Below are 22,245 nucleotides of genomic sequence, written 5' to 3' on the forward strand. Positions count from 1 at the left end.
AGTGCCATCCGTTTTGTTACTAAAGCACCTTATACCACCCACCACTGTGACCTGTATGCTCTAGTCGGCTGGCCCTCGCTACATATTCATCGCCGGACCTACTGGCTCCAGGTCATCTACAAGTCCATGCTAGGTAAAGCCCCGCCTTATCTCAGTTCACTGGTCACGATGGCAACACCCACCCGTAGCACGAGCTCCAGCAGGTGTATCTCACTGATCATTCCTAAAGCCAACACCTAATTTGGCCACCTTTCCTTCCAGTTCTCTGCTGCCTGTGACTGGAACGAATTGCAAAAATCGCTGAAGTTGGAGACTTTTATCTCCCTCACCAACTTTAAATATCTGCTATCTGAGCAGCTAACCGATCGCTGCAGCTGTACATAGTCCATCGGTAAATAGCCCACCCAATTGACCTACCTCATCCCCATACTGTTTTTATTTATTTACTTTTCTGCTCTTTTGCACACCAGTATCTCTACCCGCACATGACCATCTGACCATTTATCACTCCAGTGTTAATCTGCTAAATTGTAATTATTTGCCTACCTCCTCATGCCTTTTGCACACAATGTATATAAACTATTTTTTTCTACTGTGTTATTGACTTGTTTATTGTTTACACCATGTGTAACTGTGTTGTTGTCTGTTCACACTGCTACGCTTTATCTTGGCCATGTCGCAGTTGTAAATGAGAACTTGTTCTCAACTAGCCTACCAGGTTAAATAAAGTTGAAATAAAAAATAAAACAATATAGATAGACTTCTCCCCATATTAGCTACTACTGCATCAATATGTTTTGACCGTGACAGTTTATAATCTAGCGTTACTCAAAGTAGTTTAGTCATCTCAACTTGCTCAATTTCAACATTATTTATTACAAGATTTAGTTGAGGTTTAGGGTTTTGTGAGGGTTTTGTTCCAAATACAAATAGTCTTAGAAATATTTACTAACTTATTTCTTGCCACCCACTCTGAAACTAACTGCAGCTCTTTGTTGAGTGTTGCAGTCATTTCAGTCGCTGAAGTAGCTGACGTGTATAGAGTCATCTGTATACATAGAAACTCTGGCTTTACTCAGTCAGTGGCATGTCATTAGTAAAAATTGAAAAAAGCATAGGGCCTAAACAGCTACCCTGGAGAATTCCTGATTCTAGCTGGATAATATTTGATAGGCTTCCATTAAAGAACACCCTCTGGATAAAGAGTTACTTGTCTAACAGAACACACATTATAGCAAGTGTAAAGCCATAACACATACATTTTCACCAGCAGTAGACTATGATCAATAATGTCAAAAGCTGCACTGAAGTCTAACAAGACAGCCCCCACAATCATTTTATCATCAATTTCTCTCAGCCAATCATCAGTCATTTGTGTAATTTGTAAGTCGCTCTGGATAAGAGCGTCTGCTAAATGACTTAAATGTAATGTAAGTTCTGTGCTTGTTGAGTGTCCTTCCCTACAAGCATGCTGAAAGTCTGTTGTCAATTTGTTTACTGTAAAATAGCATTGTATCTGGTCAAATACAATTCTTTCCAAAAGTTTACTAAGGGTTGGTAACAGGCGGATTGGTCGGCTATTTGAGCCAGTAAAGGGGGCTTTACTATTCTTGGGTAGTGGAATGACTTTAGCTTCCCTCCAGGCCTGAGGGCACATGCTCTCTAGTAGGCTTAAATTGAATTTGTGGCAAATAGGATTGGAAATAACATCTGCTATTATCCTCAGTAATTTTCCATCTAGATTGTCAGACTGGTTTGTCATTGTTGATAGACAACAATCATTTTTTCACCTCTTCCACACAGACTTTACGGAATTCAAAAGTACAATTTTTGTCTTTCATAATTTGGTCCGTAATACTTGGATGTGTCGTGTCAGCGTTTGTTGCTTAGCTTGCCAAGTAGTAGTAGTTTGCAGTATCAATGGGCTTTGTGATGAATGAGCCATCTGATTCAATACATGAAAAAGCAGAGTTGGCTTTTTTCCCAAAATGTCATTTAAGGTGCCCCAAAGCTTTTTACTATCATTCTTTATATAATTTATCTTTGTTTCATAGTGTAGTTTATTTTTATTTAGTTTAGTCACATGTCTTAATTTGCCTTATGTTTGCCAATCAGTTGGGCTGCCAGACTTAATTGCCATACCTTCTGCCTCATCCATCTCAACCATACAATTTTTCAATTCCTTGTCAATCCAGTCATTTTCTTAATGGGTGAGTGCTTATTAGTAACTGGAATAAGTACTGTAGTTTCATAAATGCGTCAAGTGCAGCGTCTGGTTGCTCCTCATTACACACCACAGACCAACAAATATTATTTACATCATCAACATATGAATCACTACAAAACTTAGAGTTGAATAGTGAGGGGAAGAGAACGATGCCTAATTATGTAATCACACATCGTGAATGAAGTCTTATCAGTCTACTCTGTCTACTTGAAGTACAAAGTGAAAGTGTGCATAATTTACTAAGTCTGAATCAAAACGACTCCAATGGTTGGGAAGAAATGAATCATGACATCTCTGATGATTAATTCTTCTGATTCTGAGCCTCAGCCTGAACCTACGTGACAATGCTACGGGCTGATTATCAACACAAATTGTCATCACTGAGAGAGCAGACTCTACACCCATCCCTTGCAAAAATAGCTTTTGTTGTTTACGTGACATGGACATTCTACAACTGATGCCATTGCGTGAAGATGCATAAGCACGAACTTACAATAATTGACTATTTTTGACTGCTGTCATATCGGCACATATTCATGATAATGCAATCATCATTACTTTTGGGCCGAATTTCACAATTTAACAAGCACACTTGGCGCTTATAATGATGTTTAGGCTACTAATGTCTTAGTGGTTGAGGTATACATTTTTTTTGTCGTTATAAAAATAAGCTCTTACCGCATTCCAACACATATGCTTTCGGTTTCATAGTTGTAACAAAGGTACTCCACGAATAACATTTTTTGAACACTTTAGTGTGTGTTTTTACATATAGCCTACAGGGTCATAAACTAATGAAAATGCCATTGTGTTATAAGATACATTCTGCGTTTATTGCCAGTCAGACAGTAAATTCAACAGTGAGTCAGTATGTCAATCATCGGACCGACAGTCAACTGCCAACGAATCCGAAGGCAGCAAACAGCCGCGACACCACTGATGGGTTTAGTATTCACTGCGGTGACTATTTGTTCACCCTGGAACAAGGTGCTTCCCTCCCGGAGACTTTTGAAATGCATATGAGCTCAGGAAATTAATCTCAGCCATGGAAGAAAGTAAATAAAGTCTTGGAAAGAGCCCTCTAGCAGTAGAGAGAAAAGAAAGAGGGACAGATAGAGAATGGGGGTGTGTGAGAGTGAGAGAGAGAGAGAGAGAGAGAGGGTGAGAGAGAGAGAGAGAGAGAGAGAGAGGTGAGAGAGAGAGAGAGAGAGAGAGAGAGAGAGAGGAGAGGGTGAGAGAGAGGGTGAGAGAGAGTGAGAGTGAGAGTGAGAGAGAGGGGAGGAGATGTTAAAGCACCAGGCTTTGTGCTCCACTAATCTGGGCCATAATGACTAGGTTGCCATGATGTCAACCATGCAACCAGCCCCCCAACCAGGCCCTGTCCAAGGTTGGGGGCTGGGCCTGGACAATCAAATGTTTGTTTGTTAAGCATAGCATCAGGGTTCAATTGTACAATTACAACACATTGGTTTGTCTGACATCCATGTTTGTTGACCATTGTGTTAAGAAGCAGCAGAGCATGCTTCGAAAGGACGCATGTCACGATCTTCGCCTCTCCCGAGCCCATTGGGTAGTTGTTGAAATGAGACAATGTCGTAACTACCAATTGGATATCACGGCATTGGGAGAAAATGGGGTAAAATTTTATAAACAAGAGTAAAAAAATAAATAAAAATGTACAATTACAGAATCTGAATTACAAGTTTATTTTATATACAAGAAAACAAGCATTGGACTGCCAGGGGTATCAGAGGGGCTGTCTTCAGCTATTCAGCTCTAAGCCAGGCATTTCAATGGGAGAGCCAACTGCAGAGATGCAGTAGACATAGGAAGGAATATAACTTTTTGTTTTATCTCACCTTTATTTATATAGGTAATTCAGTTTAGTCTGGCTGGCATTTTTGTGCACTTCATGTCCAAATCATCCTTTGTTTAGTATCTAAAAATGTTTTGTCTAACAAAGAAATTACTTATAGATGATATGGACAAGTGCGAAAATACTAATATAGGTACCATTGACTTTCATTTGATTTGTGCCACAAATGCAAACAATTTAGCATTTGAAACAGTGGCCAGGTAAACAAAATCAAGGTGTGGCTTGCTGTCATATTCTGTCAAATCAAAGTGTGGCTTGCTGTCATATTCTGTAAAACCAAGATGTGGCTTTATGTCATATTCTGTCAAAACCAAGGTGTGGCTTGCTGTCATATTCTGTCAAAACCAAGGTGTGGCTGTCAATGACTGCTTGTAGGGTAAGGAAACCAATATGCACATTTGTAATTTGGATGAACTAACTCTTTAAGAGACGATTAGGTATGACATTATTATAATTTCATTTTGGGGGGAGAACAGAGGTGCAAACTTCCTTGTATATTTTAGTGAGGTTTTAGATAGTAGGAAGCGAGACATGGGGATAGACAAAGGAGGAGGAGAAACAGGTAGGAAGGGCACAGACAGTCGGTGAAGCCGAGGCTCAAACCCCCATGGCCATGGAGGGTATGTTTAGTCCGGAGTCAGGAGTGTTAATGCGGTGCCAGACTATTGCAATATTGTAATAGATTCTGCTTACTAGTTTAAGTAGTGCACTATATGAGGCATAGGGTGCCATTTGGGATGCAGATATAGCTTTCAGTCCACATACAGTTCATCCCTGCACCAGAAACCCATTCTGAAATGCATTCTCTGCAGACGTATAAACTGCAGAATGAAATTGGGATAGGGAGAGGAAAAACACAAACTCCGATGCTCTGGGCTGATTGCCTACTCACGGGTCAGAGCCCCGGTGTCCAAACCACTGATGTTTTTGAGATGATCTGGCGAGTTCGGGAATCAGTGGGAAAAGACTCCTGGATTATTACCAGATGGGAAAGAGGCCCGGCGAGCTCCTTTCCTGTTCCTCCACTCAGCCTCCGCCTCCTGTTCATGAACTCGCCAGGCCATGGCTGCATCCCAAATGGCATGCTATTCCCTACATAATGCACAACTTTTGACGAGAGCCCTATGGACCCTGGTCAAAAGTAGTGTACTACATAGGTAATAGTGTGAGAGTGAGAGAGAGCGAGTGAGAACGAGAGAAAGCGAGTGAGAGAGGCAGAGAGAGAACGAGTGTGCACAGTTACACCACAACACCACCTAAAAAAAAAAAATCACATGGCTCCCCCCCAGTGGCCCCCCCACCCCCGCCTCCAAAACCGAACTGAAGAATCGAGAAACCTCCTGCACCCTTTCTCTGGTATGCCCCCACGTTGGCCTGTGCTCCTGTGGAATTCACATAAACCAAAGCTAATATTGATACACCTGCTGTCGGAAAAAGAAAATACATACCTGGCTTTTCGTAACCCCAACTTATATTCATATTTCAGCTAAAAACCTAATTGAATAATGTTACAAATTAAAATGGGTGTCAAGCACATTGGATATGACAAGTGAGTTAGCTAGCTAGTAGTCTCTGAAATCATGCATAATTACATCAGATACTCGATTAAGTTCTGAGGGGAACTGTATGAGAAAATGTGCTAGAACGAGGAGCAGAAGCAGGGCGGTAGCTCCTCCCTCTTCTCTCTGCAAGTTTCAGTCAAGTCTACGGGCCCCCTCCCCTTCTCAATTTCGAAAGACGCGCATGCCACAAAGGATTAGCTAGGTAGCTACTCGACTGTCTGTCATTCATTCCTTTGTTCCACTGCTGAGCAACTCAACTGCCTGCAGGGAGATGATACACACACACCGGCATAGAATTGGATACAACAGAAACTGAAACTGTCATATTCCCTCTAGTATACCACATTGAAGCATTAGAAGGGTCGGGACTGTGTGACATGATGTACAGTATGAGAGTAGATTATTTTATCAGTAGTTCGAGGAGAGACAAACCATCTTCAGTGGCCTTGTGATTAGTGTCCACCTGAAATTGGAAGGTTGGGAGTTCAATCCCCAGTCGAGCCATACCAAAGCCTCTAAAAATGGATACGGATGCCTTTCTGCTTGACACTTAGATTGGGGTTAGGGCGTGCTTGTACATCAAGCGGCCTCACACTACAGAAACAGGAGATACCCTATGGGCAGTTCTGGCTCGGACAAGACTTATCTGTTCAATTCTTACTTTTCTCCCCTATGATAGACTGTTACTTGGACCCGTCATTTTTGACTCAATAATCCTGAGCTGAGCAGGCCTGATAATGGACAAAAGGATATGATTGTGTGTTAGTATGTTAGTTTTGTTCATTTTGTGTGCCTTTTTTGGTACCCTTCCCTAGATCTGTGGCTCGACACAATCCTGTCTCGGAGCTCAACGGACAATTCCTTCAACCTCATGGCTTTGTTTTTGCTTTGGCATGCACTGTTAACTGTGGGACCTTATAAAGAGGCGTGTGCCTTTCCAAATCATGTCCAATGAATTGAATGTACCACAAGTGGACTCCAAGTTGTAGAAACATCTTAAGGATGATCAATGGAAACAGGATGCACCTGAGCTCGTTGCAAAGGTTCTGAATACTTACGTAAATTAGTTCACTTTTTATTTGCAAAAAAAATCCCAAAACCTGTTTTTGCTTTGTCATTATGGGGTATTGTGTGTAGATTGCTGAGGAATTTTGATTTATTTAATACATTTTAGAATAAGGCTGTAACATAACAAAATGTGGAAAAAGTCAAGGGGTCTAAGGCATTGTATGTGCACCACGTCATTGCTCTCTCTCTCTCTCTGCTGTATCCACTGAGCAGTTGGTCCGCCCTGCAACCTCATTTGATAACGCTGGGCAGGCCTCTTGCTAGCCGTCACTCAAATGGCAAGGGGCAGAAGCACATTGGCTGAAACTCGAATTACTAGGGGGCTGGTGCACGTGGGGAAAATGTAGGGGAAAAAATGGCACCTATGGATTTCGTGGATAATTGAGGTTTAAACAGTAATTCTGCTCATAGGCTATGCAGGTTTAAACTACACTTTCACACATCCAGCCCAAAGTGGGAGGTCTAAAAAATAAGCCTAAGTACCATTCAATCTCTTTAGGTATGATGCTTGGCCTTGCTGACATATGTGTGTGTGTGTGTGTGCCATTGAGTGTGTATGGGGCATATGGGTCCTGTATGTGTGGATAAGATTGAGTTTGCTTGCTGCTAACGAATGGCGCACGCATGCACACACATGATCTTCTACTCCAGCCCATTCAGGCTTGGACAGGAAACGAGAGGAAAGACAGGCAAGATGGAAGGAAGTCATATAAGGCCCCGGGAGGACCAACAGGAAGCTGTAGCGACTAAACCAGACTTCTTTCCCAACCTATCCCATGAGGTCTTTGCCCTGGAGCAAGCTCAGAACCCGTATTCATCAACAGTCTCAGAGTGCTGATCTAGGAACTTGTCCTCCCTGTCCATACTAGTCTAATCTCAGTGAGATGTCAGAGATCGGTGTCTTGGGCTTGGCACCGCTCTGGTATTTGCCAACTCCACCCATACATCCACCACCACCACAATTCCTCCCCCCACTGCTATTCTTCCCTCAGACCCTTTTGATGAGCCACAGTGTACCCCCCTCTGGTCCAAGTGAGCCCTGGATCAAGCCCTGCTAATGGGGTTGGCTCAGGACATGGAGGGCTGGCAGGAGAGGAAGGTAAGGGAGATGGGGAAGGGGTGGGTGCGTAAGGGGAGCAAGAGAAAGGGAGAGAGAAAGTGAGGTGAAACCAGAGAGAGAGAGAGAGAGAGAAAGCAAGAGGGGAGGGCAAGGAAAGAAGGAAGCCAGTTGGACAGACATGGACAACTAGGGAAAGAGGAATAGAGAGGGAAGAGGAAGTAGGGTGCATCCCATGGCCTCCGCTGAGGGTAGTCACTCCAATGGGCTCTCAGGGGACGGAGGGCTGTTCCCCGTGTTACACAACACATTCTTGTTCTCATCCTGCTCGAAGGACCGTTCCCCCACAGCCGGGGAAACGTTAGGGTAGGGTTTTTAACATCCCAAGTTAGTTGACTGTAAATCTCTCTGGATAAGAGGATCTGCTAAATGACATGAGTTTAATGTCACATGAAACATAGTAAATAGAATGTACATTAAAACAACTATTTTGTGGTGGGTTCTTTGAAGGTTGCCATGCAAAGATCAAGGTCAAGGGTCAAGATTCTGGTCTTGGGCCGGACATTAGTTCTGGAATGGTGGGATTAAAACTGCCACAGATGAATCCCTGCTGGGGGACAGACAGGGGGAGAGAAACACATGGGGAAAGAAAGAGAAAATGACAGAGGGAAACAGAGACAGAGAGACAAAAAGAGAGAGGAAGAGAGATAGAAAAAGATATATACAGTGGGGCAAAAAAGTATTTAGTCAGCCACCAATTGTGCAAGTTCTCCCACTTAAAAAGATGAGAGAGGCCTGTGATTTTCATCATAGGTACACCTCAACTATGACAGACAAAATTAGAATTTTTTTTTTTTTTTAAAGATTTTTAATGAATTTATTTGCAAATTATGGTGGAAAATAAGTATTTGGTCAATAACAAAAGATTATCTCAATACTTTGTTTATATACCCTTTGTTGGCAATGACAGAGGTCAAAAGTTTTCTGTAACACACTGTTGCTGGTGTTTTGGCCCATTCCTCCATGCAGATCTCCTCTAAAGCAGTGATGTTTTGGAGCTGTTGCTGGGCAAAATACAAAGACGGAGAAAGAGAGAGTGAGACGGAGGCAAAGAGAGAAAGCCTCCTCACTAAATCTGTCATCTGCCCCCTACCCATGTCAGATGCCCACTAGTATTGATGTTGTCGCACCAACTGGGCTAGGCTCAACAAGCTACTCCCCACTTACAGCCATCTGTCAAATGTGGAAGTACAACACACCTTCAATCAAAACAAATACATACACAATCAGGTTGTACTGTAACATCCTTTCATACATTTTTGAAAAATTATTAGTTGTTAGTTACAAACACAATCAATAGATTTGATTTACTTTCTTCGCTGCCCAGCCAAACCTCTTTTTTTTCTCCCCTCACATCTTATGTCGGTCTCTCACTCACTTCCTCTCCTCTTTCTCTTTCACTGCACAGTGTATGGAGGTAGCGCCACGGTTGAGTTTGGCCCAGTGTGAGCATTTTGTGTGCACATGGCAGCCATATGTAGACATTTCTACAGCACTGCAGAAGCCAACAGAAACCTGAATTCCACTGCATCTATCCTATTGCCATCAGCACTCATTTCAAATGTCACCCGCGTTGTCCCCAAACAACCTTACACTTTGGCTCTTTTGCCAGGAATCTCAAGAGCCATTTCACCTAACCACACTGGCATCACAACAAACCAGCACACCACAGAAAAGCATACACATACGCAATGCCAGCACGCACACTTACACACCCCCCACAGCATTTACAGAATTACGGAAAGAGCCCATTTTCAATTATCCTAATGTGAGAGCAATTCTGTTTTGATGATTAAATGTTATTACCCAAGATGGAATTGCCAGAAAAACTAAAAAATGTACTGTCACCACTCCACCCAGAGTCAAATTTTCACACGTGGCATATAAATCATTGGCGTGTGCGTGCTGTGAAAACGACACTGGGAAGAAACCATTTAAGTCAATTAATGGAAGCTAAACAATCTGTATCAGGAAATGCTGTGGCCTGCCCTAAATGGCTATTGTGATGAGTGGTATCCATTAAATTCTCTGATGTGGTCTCCATTATACTTATCCAAATCAATTGCAATTGTTCCCAGGTTCCTTTGGATTTGTTTGAGAGTTAGCGAACGGCACGGAAGGATCTCGAGAGGTTAAACCAAGAAGGTTGTAAAGAACCAAGAGGCACGAAGCCCAATATGCTGTGGTCTTGACGTGAGAATGACATCAGTTAGCGAAATATGACACAATGTCCTATGCCTGTACTTCATGGTATCTGTGGACCAATCGGTGATGGTGTATGAAGATCAACATGGTTGAATCAATAAATGTATTTCTTGCAGTGTTTTACTCAGCTGGCATTACAAAATGTTGAGTGGCATGAGTGTACATATCCGAAAGGACTTAAGGCAATATGACACCGACTTTCAGTATCTCTAATAAAACAGGTGTCGGCCCCACTTTATATCGATAGTCCCATATCTGTTGACAAGCAACTGCTTGCCGTGGTTACAGTTAGGTTTAGAATAAGGTTTAAGTTTAGGATAAGTGTTAAGGTTAGGGCTAGGGTTATAGGATAGTTAGTTGAAATGTTGTTGACAGTTACTGAACATCTACAAATGATCTTTTGGGACTATCCAAATAAAGTGTTACTGGGGTGCCAAAACATAACCCGTTGGGTCTTAACGTGGCATAATTACTTCCAACTGTAAAAACAACTATTTTAGAACTAAATCTATATAGTGACTTCTCTGGGAGACACCATTTGTGGAGTTCCAGGCCCCCTGAAACTGGTTTGCTCCACTGCTTGGCCCAGATATGTCACTCCTACTCCAGACTCCACCAAAGCTTAGTTCTCTTTGTGAAAAAAGGAGCTGCATTTCATAATAATAATCCCTCACTCCCGGTGACATGGAAACACACTCAGTTATGTTTTTCATTACATTTTCCCCCACTCCTTTCTCCCTACTGTGTTGTGCTAAACTTCAGCTCAACATGACCTCAGTTTTGGTGTAAAGTCCTACAGCCAGATGTTCAGATGACCAGATATCCAATTGACTAGATGTCTGGTGAACAAGTAAAAAATGTCAGCAATTTGATTGCAGGATCAAACCAAGTATCCAGATGTCTTACCTACTGGTATAGTTCATTTAAGCAGATGCCCATACAGACGACCTGTCAACCAGTTGGCCATACATCAAGACCAGTTGAGCTAACCATTTGTCTAAAAATTGGTTGACTCAAAATTTGATTGACAAGACCATTGAGTGATTCGATGTGAAACCCAGACCAAAAAAAGATTTTGGGGATTTTCACGCAAATTTATTCCATAGAATGGTCCTTTGGAGGAACGAGTGTTGACATATACTTAAAAAATATATAAACGCAACATGTAAAATGCTGGTCCCATGTTTCATGAGCTGAAATAAAATATTCCCGAAATACGCACAATAAACATTGCTCTCAAATTTGCCGCACAAATTTGTTTTCATCCCTGATAGTGAGCATTTCTCCTTTGCCAAGATAACCTGACAGATGTGGAATATCAACACTGATTAAACAGCATGATCATTACACAGGTGAACATTGTGATGGGGACAATAAAAGGCCATTCTAAAATGTGCAGTTTTGTCACACAACACAATGCCACATGTCTCAAGTTGAGGGAGCATGCAATTGGCATGCTGAATGCAGGATTGTCCAACAAAGCTGTTGGCAGAGAATTGAATGTTTATTTCTCTACCATAAGCCACCTCCAACAATGTTTTAGAGAATTTGTCAGTACGTCCAACCAGCCTCACAACCGCAGACCATGTGTAATCACACCAAACCAGGACCTCTATATCCGGCTTCTCCACCTGCTGGATTGCCTGAGACCAGCCACCCGGACAGCTGATGAAACTGAGGAGTATTTCTGTCTGTCATAAAGCCCTTTTGTGGGGAAAAATGAATGTTGATTGGCTGGGCCTGGATCCCCAGTGGGTGGGATCCAATTACAATCGTGTCTCATCGCTGCAACTCCCCAACGGGGAGGCGAAAGTCGAGAGGCGAAAGTCGAGTCATGGGTTCTCCAAAACATGACCCGCCAAACCATGCTTCTTTTTTTTTCTTGAAACACCGTACATCTAGCGACCTGGTCAGCGTGCACTGCGCCCAGCCCGCCACAGGAGTCGCTAGTGCGCGATGAGACAAGGATATCCCTGCCGGCCAAACCCTCCCTAACCCGGACGATGCTAGGCCAATTGTGCGCCACCCCATGGGCCTCCCGGTCACGGCCGGCTGCGACAGAGCCTGGGCTCTATCCCAGAGTCTCTGGTGGCACAGCTAGCACTGTGAGGCAGTGCCTTAGACCACTGCGCCATCCGGGAGCCCCAAACCACGCTTCTTAACACCTGCCCGCTTAACCCGGAAGCCACCATTACCATTCAACTGACGACTGAAGTCAGGCTGCAGGGGCCCGGCCACCACAAGGAGTCGCTAGAGCGCGATGAGTGCCACCGGCCAAACCCTCCTCTAACCCGGACGACGCTGGGCGAATTGGGCGCCACCCTTCAGGACTCCCGGTCACGGCCAGTTGTGGGATCGAACCCAAGGCTGTAGTGACGCAGCGGTCTAAGGCACTGCATAACAGTGTTAGAGGCATTACTACAGACCCTGGTTCGATTCCAGGCTGTATCACAACCGGCTGTGATTGGGAGTCCCATAGGGCGGCACACAATTGGCCCAGCGTCATCCGGCTTAGGGTTTGGCCGGGGTAGGCCATCATTGTAAATAAGAATTTGTTCTTAACTGACTTGCCTAGTTAAATAAAAAATGAATAAATATTTTTAAAAGATGGCTGGAATGGTAGGAAAGTTTGCATGCTTCATCCCATTTCTCCCATCCTCTGATTTCTCCCTCCACAAGCCTCCACTGGTGTATATACTGTAGTATAGGCTTGCACAACGCTCCTCCTGGAGCCCTAGGATTTCAGGCCAACCCAAATTTTTTAGCACATCTGATTCTACTTATCAGCTGCTCACCAAGACCTTGATCACGTTCCCCTGCTCAGACGTTGCATGCATCAACCAAATGGTTGCATGTCATCAGCTGTGCAGTCGGCGACCAGATTGCTATAATATATGATGTGGTTAGTTGATTCGTATAATAGCTGGAACAGAATACCTGGAAAGGAGTCAAACGTGTTTGATACCGTTACATTTAATCCATTCCAGGCATTACAATGAGCCCGTCCTCCTATAGCTGCTCCCAACAGCCGCCACTGTGTGTAAAATACCTATCCAGGCCTTGTAAGATCTGGTATGCGTCAGCAAGGTCTGAGAAGGGAAACACAACCTTTAACTAGCTGAATCAGGTATGTTAGGTTAGGGTTGGACTCCAGGAAGAGGGTTGGGCAGCCCTGCTGTTGTTGATGATGGAAATATGTTTTTCTCCCCAACTCACCACCAGTTCAGAGAAACGTGCGTGCAGTTCTTCGGCCGGGGGCATGGGGGCACTGAACTCCAGCAACTGCAGGGGCACGCTGTCCTTCAGGTTGATCTCCAGGGGCTCGCTGCTGCCAAAGCAGCACAGGAACCCCAGGGCGGGGCGCGTCCGCTTCCGCGGGGGCATCGTGGACCACTGGAGAGTATGGGACGAGAGGGGTAAGGGGGGGGTAAAGGGGTGGTGAGGCTGCTATCTAGGGGGCATGATCTGAAAGACAAGAAAAAAAGAGGGGTAAGGCTAGAATTAGGGCTAAACAACCCAAGAGGGTAGCTTGTCATGGCAACATTGTGTGTTGCATCGTTGTTGAGAACTTCACAGCCTGAAATACGCAAAGATATAGTCTTGTACAATCACAGAAACTCATAAGGAGTAAAAAAAAATGTGGATAGCCATATCCTCTTCCCTGATTCGCCTTTTATATTATTTTCTTTCCAATTTGTTGTACTGGTATATAATGGGACACCAGGTTTGCCAGATCTTCCCCTAACAATATTCCTAGGTAAGCAGGTTACAGTAAGTTGCCATAAACCCGTGAATGAAGGGCCAGCGAGAAAGTAAAAAAGTGAAGAAGGCTTCCCTTCCAGAAAACCCTCTCACTGAGCCAAGAATGATGATGCGTTTCTTTCTATAAAACCACACTGAACCCCTCACCCATGTCCACTCAAGGGGCCAGACTATTTTCCCCACCTTCTCACTCTATCCATCCCTCCATGTCGCGCAGGGGGTATAAGGGAAGGGATGGGCCACAGCGGCCTGAGATGCGGTCTGCAGGGACCGGCACCCATCTCCTCTCTGTGCATTCGCACAGGCCCCGTCTGGCCTTCTTCGACCACCTACAACGAGGCCTCTGTCTGTGTGGGGCGAGGGCGCAGGCAGTGGCACTAAAAGCTGGCCGTACCATGTTTGCTCCTTCACTCAAGCAGCACAAAATAGATGGGGATGGGGAGGACAAGACAGGTAAAGGACTCTGTTTGCGCAGCAATGGGCTGGCTATACTCAGTGACAGAGTCCAAAATAAGGGCTGATTTTTCAATGAGACTAGGCGACAGGAGGACTTCCGAGCTGCAGAGATTAGAAAAGGATATAGGTGGTCGGTTGCGTATGAATGCTTACTCCCATACCGGTGTTGTACATGTGGGCACAGATGCACGCACAGATGTATTTATAATCATTCACAAAGCATAATAATCTATAAGCATTTGTAAGACAACATTGGCCCACTTATTCCCGTTACTTTTAACCAGAGGCCGAGTCTCATGCATCTCTTGCAGGTTCCCTAAGCTTTTTCTCAACGTAGGAGTGAGTTTCCAGTGCACTCTCTAAAAATATGTTGCCAACGCACTGCAAATTCTTTATGAATATGCTCCTTTCTCAGAGTGTGAGGGGGAAAAAAGCTTTAAAAAAAAAACTTTGTTCCTCTAGTTCTTTCTCTTATTTGTTTTTCAACCTCTCTCTTTATAAGCAAATTAAGAAACATTACAATAGTTACTGAAACAGAAGCACGTTATATAGGTGGTCAGGTACTTAGGAAGAATCAAATGTTTTCCATAGAGTCCATGCAAAGGATATGGTAATCAACAGAATGTAGTTTGCCAATGAGAAATAACAGACTTGCTCTAAGTAAAAAATATATATTTGTGTGTATGTGTGGCTGTGCTCAATGTGTCTTTGTAGGTTTGCAAGCCAGTACATCAATGTATACTGGTTTATACATTATACAGTATGTGCAAGTTTGACATTGCATCTGTGTGTTTGTGGATGTGTGTGTGTGTGTGTGTGTACAGGCAAACACTTGGGCACACACACACGGGTACAGACCAAAAAACAGACAAACAGACAAGCCGTAAACATTTGCAGGGGAGGTGTGACATTCCAACGCTATCAATGAACCCATGGAAAACGCCTGGTAGTAGTATTGGGCTAGCGATGTCACTCAGGTAATTTTTGACTTAAAAGACCATTGATTTCAATGTTTAACTAACCATACAACTCTACGCACAAGGACTACTTTTAACCATTTACACTGAACATGTTACAAAAACACATTTACTGAAAGAACTGTGCAGATGGAAGGTTTAGTAACAGAATTTCTATAAAATCCTTTTTTTGTGACATGGCACAATGACTTTGAAAAAAATATTTTGGTTATTGTGTGAAGGGGATTTACACATGGTAACGGAATTGCTGTAATGGAATTTCATCATGGGTTCCTGATCTGTACTACACAGAAATGTATAATTATGGATATGAATATAATTCTCTTCATGGTGATGCATCCTAAAATAGGTACACAAAGATATATATATGCAATATCCTCCTTTGCATTTTGAGGTATTATCCTGCACACTAGCTATTATTTTAATGAGCTCTGCCCCCAAACAAGACCAAAATTGGTTAGTCCGGACCTGACCAAATCTGAACCAATCATAGACGTCTATAGTACAGCACAGTACAGTAGAATTCAGTATAGTTCAGTAGGGTGTTGTTCATTACAGTACAGTATAGTTCACTACAATACAATACATTAGTGTACTCAACTCTAGTCTGCTCTACTGTGTACTGAACTATTTTTTACTGTACTGAACTATAATCTACATTTCTTTACCATACTCTACTGTGCTGTACTGTCCAAACTTGTGAACCCAACTGTGGTTTGTGACTACTATGATTTCCCATTGTAGCCAATTCAACTGCAGAAATTCCGTTACCAATTTTGCTGGAAATTCCGTTACCGATTTGGTAACGCAATTTCGAGTTTGAATAACTGAATAATTAATAAAACAAATCACATCAGTAAAAACACTATAACTAATTGGTCGGTCTACCTTTACGTGTTACTTCTGTGAACTTATATGTTAAAGATATGTGGGGTTTTGGTAAGAGAATGTCAAGGAACAAGGCAATGTTTTTTAAACTTACAGAAGGCAGAAACATTTATCAAAAACAAAATATAAGTGTAGATATTAGTTGGCATGGGACTAAGAGCCCTTTTCTATATGTTTGACCAGAAATCAAAGCCTATGCATATTCCTAATTTTAGAATGGATAATGGTTGAAAAATGTATTACTATGCCATTAATTTCTCAAAAATAGACTCTTAGCTTTCATTTGACATGCTTCTATGAACTTCACATGTTCATGCTCATGGGTCCTTTTACATAGAAATTACCATAGTGTTAGCCTTGCCAGCCTCTTCCATCAATCTGCAAGCTTATCTGTCTGTCAATGGGGAGGGTCTTAAAAGGGGCCATTTGGGACAGCTTAGAAATGCCTCATGAGTTTAATTCAATGGTCAGACTTTATCAGAACCCAGAATATCTTGTTTTACTCTGTTTTTGTAAATTAAAACTATAGCTTTAAAGCATGGTTAAAACTATAATTGTGTTCTCCTGGATGGTCAATCCTTGCATCCATTGCTGGTTCTCTCAATTTGAGAGTGGTTACATTTCTCCAATCGCATCCATCAGCTGTTCAACCAAAATTCCCCGGCTGGTCATGTAATACTTCCCACTGGAGACAGGAAGTCCAGCATCTAGCCGTCCCCCTGCTTCCATTTGCCACTCTCCCCCGGTTTTCAACTGTCTAAATTAAGTGAAAATGTCACAAAAATGTTGACACACATACATGTTGACACACATCCCATAAAGCAGGACTTAATACACTGACCAGATGTGACCATACATCACACGTCAACTGCCACCAGTCGTTCATCTGCAGGCCAGGGTAGCATTTTCTGTCAACTAAACTGAGCTGAAACATGCAAAAAACATCCCTTCTCTATCCCTGTGATGAATAACGATGAGTGTCCTTGAGATCTCTCCAAGCTGTGAGTGTGTCTGCAAGTATGTGCAGGTGCGTGTGTCATGAACGAGTATGAAAGAAGAAATTATAAGCATATGAGTGTGTGTGTGTGTGTGTGTGTGTGTGTGTGTGTGTGGTTACATGAAAGAGTGTATGAAAGCAGAAAAAGTGTGTGTCCATGTGTGAGCACGTGTGTGTTGAGAATGTACACTGAGTATATAAAACATTAAGAACACCTGCTCTTTCCATGACATAGCTTTCACCTGGATTCACTAGATCAGTCTATGATCCCTTACTGATGACACTTGTTAAATCCACTTCAACGGGTTAGATGAAGGGGAGGAGACAGGTCAAAGAACGATTTTAAGCTTTTAGACAATTGAGACATGAATTGTGTGGCGTTCAGAGGGTGAATGGGCAAGACAAAATATCTAAGTACCTTTGAATGGGGTATGGTAGTTTTATTTTATTTCACCTTTATTTAACCAGGTAGGCTAGTTGAGAACAAGTTCTCATTTACAACTGCGACCTGGCCAAGAATAAAGCAAAGCAGTTCGACACATACAACAACAGAGTTAGAGGTAAGATAAGGGAGGTAAAGCAATAAATAGGCCATGGTAGTGAAGTAATTACAATATACCAATTAAACACTGGAGTGATTGATGTGCAGAAGATGAATGTGCAAGTAGAAATACTGGGGTGCATAAATAAATAAATGCAGTATAAATAAATAAATGCAGTATAGGGATGAGGTAGTTTGATGGGCTATATTACAGATGGGCTATGTACAGGTGCAGTGATCTGTGAGTTGCTCTGACAGCTGGTCTCCAGCTTCAGTGATTTTTGCAGTTCGTTCCAGTCATTGGCAGCAGAGAACTGGAAGGAAAGGCGGCCAAAGTAGGAATTGGCTTTGGAGGTGACTAGTGAGATATACCTGCTGGAGCGTGTGCTACGGGTGGGTGCTGCTATGGTGACCAGTGAGCTGAGATAAGACGGGGCTTTACCTAGCAGAGACTTGAAGATGACCTGGAGCCAGTGGGTTTGGCGACGAGTATGAAGCGAGGACCAGTCAACGAGAGCGTACAGGTCACAATGGTGGGTGGTATATGGGGCTTTGGTGACAAAACGGATGGCACTGTGATAGACTGCATCCAATTTGTTGAGTAGAGTGTTGGAGGCTATTTTGTAATTGACATCGCCAAAGTCGAGAATCGGTAGGATGGTCAGTTTTACAAGGGTATGTTTGGCAGCATGAGTGAAGGATGCTTTTATGCGAAAAAGCCGATTCTAGTTTAAAATTTGGATTGGAGATGCTTAATGTGAGGGAGGGAGAGTTTACAGTCAAACCAGACACCTAGGTATTTGTAGTTGTCCACATATATTAGTTGTCCACACATGTAATTGTCCACGTAATAGGTGCCAGATGCACCGGTTTGTGTCAAGAACTGCAACGCTGCTGGGTTTTTCACGCTCAACAGTTTCCTGTCTGTAACAAGATGGGTCCACCACCCAAAGGACATCCAGCCAACTTGACAACGGTGGGAAGCAATGGAGTCAACATGGGCCAGCATCCCTGTGGAACGCTGTCGACACCTTGTAGAGTCGCGGCAAATTAAGTCTGTTCTGAGGGCAAAAGGGGTGGGGGTGTGCAACTCAATATTAGGATGGTGTTCCTAATGTTTGGTATACTCAGTGTATAAGCATAAGAGTGTGTGTGTGTGTGTGTGTGTGTGTGTGTGTGTGTGTGTGTGTGTGTGTGTGTGTGTGTGTGTGTGTGTATTTGCATGAACAAGTGTATGAAAGCAGAAAGTATGTGTGCAGTGTGCATATGGGTGTGTGAGTGTAAGCACATGATCAAGTGTATGAAAGGAGAAATTATAAGCACATAAGTGTGTGTATACTATATCTCCAGCCTCCTAGAGAGGAGCACATGTGGCCAGTCTTCACTCAGCAACAGTCCCCCTGGCTCTCTTCCAACCATGCCCAGGAAAAGTAGGCCAAGACATCCACTCACATACACTTGTACGCTCTTTCCCCAGCTGTGTGCGTGTGTGTGTGTGTGTGTGTGTGTGTGTGTGTGTGTGTGTGTGTGTGTGTGTGTGTGTGTGTGTGTGTGTGTGAGAGAGTAGGTAGGGGGATAGATATGATAGAGAGTTAGAGATGTAGAGATGTAGAGAGAGAGAGAGAGAGAGAGTGTGTGTTTATATCCCCAATAGCTGCTCATCCTTCTATATGATCAGTTTCTGCTTCCAAATAATTCACTCTTTTATTTTCTGTTTCATCTCTCTTCCTCTTCTCTCCCTCCCCTCCTCCTTCTACTGTTACATCTTTCTTTAGGGGTTAGAATTGTAAGTCCCCTGCCATTACCCTCTTCTAACAATAACTTGTGTATTTTTTCGACCTCCCTTCTCTTTCTTGTATTGTCGGATTTGTCTGTTTCCCCATTTCAGGCACTCTCTCTGTCTCTTCTTCTCATTCTCTGTCAGTCTTCCCTCAACTTATTCTTCTTCAAATACTGTAATTTATTTACATACTGCTCTCTTTTCTTTTCCTCTCACTGATCTTAACCTTTGGCAATCCCACTTCTCTCTCTACATCTCCTTTTGCTTTTTTTCCATTTCCTTTTTGTTTCTGCCTTTCGCAGTCATTCCTTTCCATTCCTCTTCTCTGGTTTCTCATCTCATCTCTCTCTCCGTCCCCCTCCCCCTCCCATTTTGTGTCAGTGAGCTGTCAATCCACCTAGGCTCACACACTCCACATTACTACAACTCCACATCAAGCCAACTCTCAGTCAAAATACGCCTAGATTCCAGGTTTACAAAAACAAAACAAACCTCATTGAAAAGCCTGCCTTAGTATCATCCGCACTGATGCTGTTCATCAACACACAATCTACACCGTTGGCTCAGTAAGCTAAAGGGAGGATCTTGAGAACTGCCCGCCTTTCCCGTCATCATTTGCTCCAGGTAGAAATCGCATGAAACCATCTCGCTCACATTCTGTTTCACTGACAAGTGTAGAAAAAGGAAGCGTGAATAGACCAATCAGTCTGCTTGACCATACTACCAAAAATGATAAACTGACCCTAGAGCAGGTTTTGTGGTCCCGTGTGTCTCAGCTGGTAGAGCATGGCGCTTGCAACACCAAGGTTGTGGGTTCGATTCCCATGGGGGACCAGTATTTTATTTTTACACACACTCCTGTAAGTCGCTCTGAATAAGAGCATCTGTAAATGACTCAAATGTAAATGTCTAGCGATGGCTTTATACAAATCTTCTAAATACAGCCCACGTGATGGCAGTCTAGCTCAGAAACGAGGGGAGAGTATGAGCAAGCCTGCCTGCACACCTTTGTCTTTCCCTACATGCGTGTGTGTCGCTCACGGCAACACACTATTCTCTAGAGTGCGACTCACAGGGGATCATATATACAATGCCTTCAGAAAGTATTCATACCCTTTGACTTTTTGCACATGTTTTTGTGTTACAGCTTGAATGCTAAATGGACTCACTACTTGTTTTTACCCATCTACACACAATACCCCATAATGACAAATTGAAAACATGTTTTTAGAAATCTACAGATACACCAGTGGAGGCTCCTCAGAAAAAGAAGGGGAGGACCATCCTCCTCAGTGAAATTTCATGAAAATGAAAACACACACAAAAAAGTTGTTTTGCAATGAAGGTCTATCGTAACTTCAACATCACTCTCTGGGGTAGCGCCATAGTGTAGCCGGAGGACAGCTAGCTACCGTTTTCCTCTGGCATTGACTTCAATACAAAAACCTAGGAGGCTCGTGGGCCTCACCCCCTTCCATAGACCTACATGTTAATTATGACCACTTCAGGAGGATGACCTCCAACCAATCAAAAACTTTGCAGTATGAACTGACGTTCCAAATCAGTCATAGGATTAGGATCGGAGAATGAACATACTGTAGCGTGTTATATTTACAGCTACGTCCCCTCCTGTTCCCTGATTAAGAGGGGATGACAACTCCACTCCACTACCATTGTCAACTCTCTCCTGACATTAAATGAAGCCACGTCACATGTGCCCCCTCGTCCATTGGCACATTGAATGTTTCCTCTCCAAGCACTGTGAGTACTCCTAGCAATCATCTCTCATTACTGTATGTAAAGTCAATCACATACACAAACAGAATCACATTATGACCAACTGGAAAGTGTCTTCATTGACATTTTTAACCTCTCCCTGTCCGAGTCTGGACTACCAACATGACAGACGACCATTGTCTCTGTGCCCAAGAACACTAAGGTAACCTGCCTAAATGTCTATGAACCCGTAGCACTCACGTCTGTAGCCATGAAGTGCCTTGAAAGGCTGGTCATGGCTCACATCAACACCATCATTCCAGAAACCCTAGACCCACCCCAATTTGCATACCAAACCAACAGATCCACAGATGATGCAATTTCCAATGCACTCCACACTGCCCTTTCCCACCTGAACAAAAGGAACACCTATGTGAGAATGCTATCCATTGACTACAGCTCAGCGTTTAACACCATAGTGCCCTCAAAGCTTATCAATAAGCTAAGGTCCTTTGGACTAAACACCTCCCTCTTCAACTGGATCCTGGACTTCCTGACGGGCCACCCCCAGGTGGTGAGGGTAGGTAAGAACACATTCGCCACGATCATCGTCAACACAGGGGCACCTCAGGGGTGCGTACTCAGTCCCCTCCTGTACTCCCTGTTTACTCATGACTGCACGGCCAGGCACGACTCCAACACCATCATTACATTTGCCGATAACACAACAGTGGTAAGCCTGATCACCAACAACGACGAGACAGCCTACGGGGAGGTGGTCAGATACCTGGCCGTGTGGTGCCAGGACAACAACCTCTCCCTCAACGTGATCAAGACAAAGTACATTATTGTGGACTATAGGAAAAAAGAGGACCGAGCACACCTCATTCTCATCGACAGGGCTGCAGTGGAGCAGGTTGAGAGCTTCAACTTCCTTGGTGTCCACATCACCAACAAACTAACATGGTCCAAGCACAGCAAGACAGTTGTGAAGTGGCAACGACAAAACCTATTCCAGCTCAGGAGACTGAAAATATTTGGCATAGGTCCTCAGATCCTCAAAAAGGTTCTAC

General features: G+C 43.4%; 1 protein-coding gene across 1 annotated transcript in view; it reads right to left on the reverse strand.

Annotated features, from left to right (window-relative positions):
- The window catches only part of daam2 (dishevelled associated activator of morphogenesis 2), a 222,304-nt gene that overhangs the window by 112,770 nt on the left and 87,289 nt on the right, over positions 1 to 22,245 (reverse strand). The window contains 1 exon segment of the mRNA XM_029641047.2: positions 13,272 to 13,520. Coding sequence (XP_029496907.2) covers positions 13,272 to 13,439 — 168 coding nt within the window. The 5' untranslated portion in view covers positions 13,440 to 13,520.

The sequence above is a fragment of the Oncorhynchus nerka genome, linkage group LG28 (genome assembly GCF_034236695.1).
Source record: "Oncorhynchus nerka isolate Pitt River linkage group LG28, Oner_Uvic_2.0, whole genome shotgun sequence".
NCBI classification, from domain to species: domain Eukaryota; kingdom Metazoa; phylum Chordata; class Actinopteri; order Salmoniformes; family Salmonidae; genus Oncorhynchus; species Oncorhynchus nerka.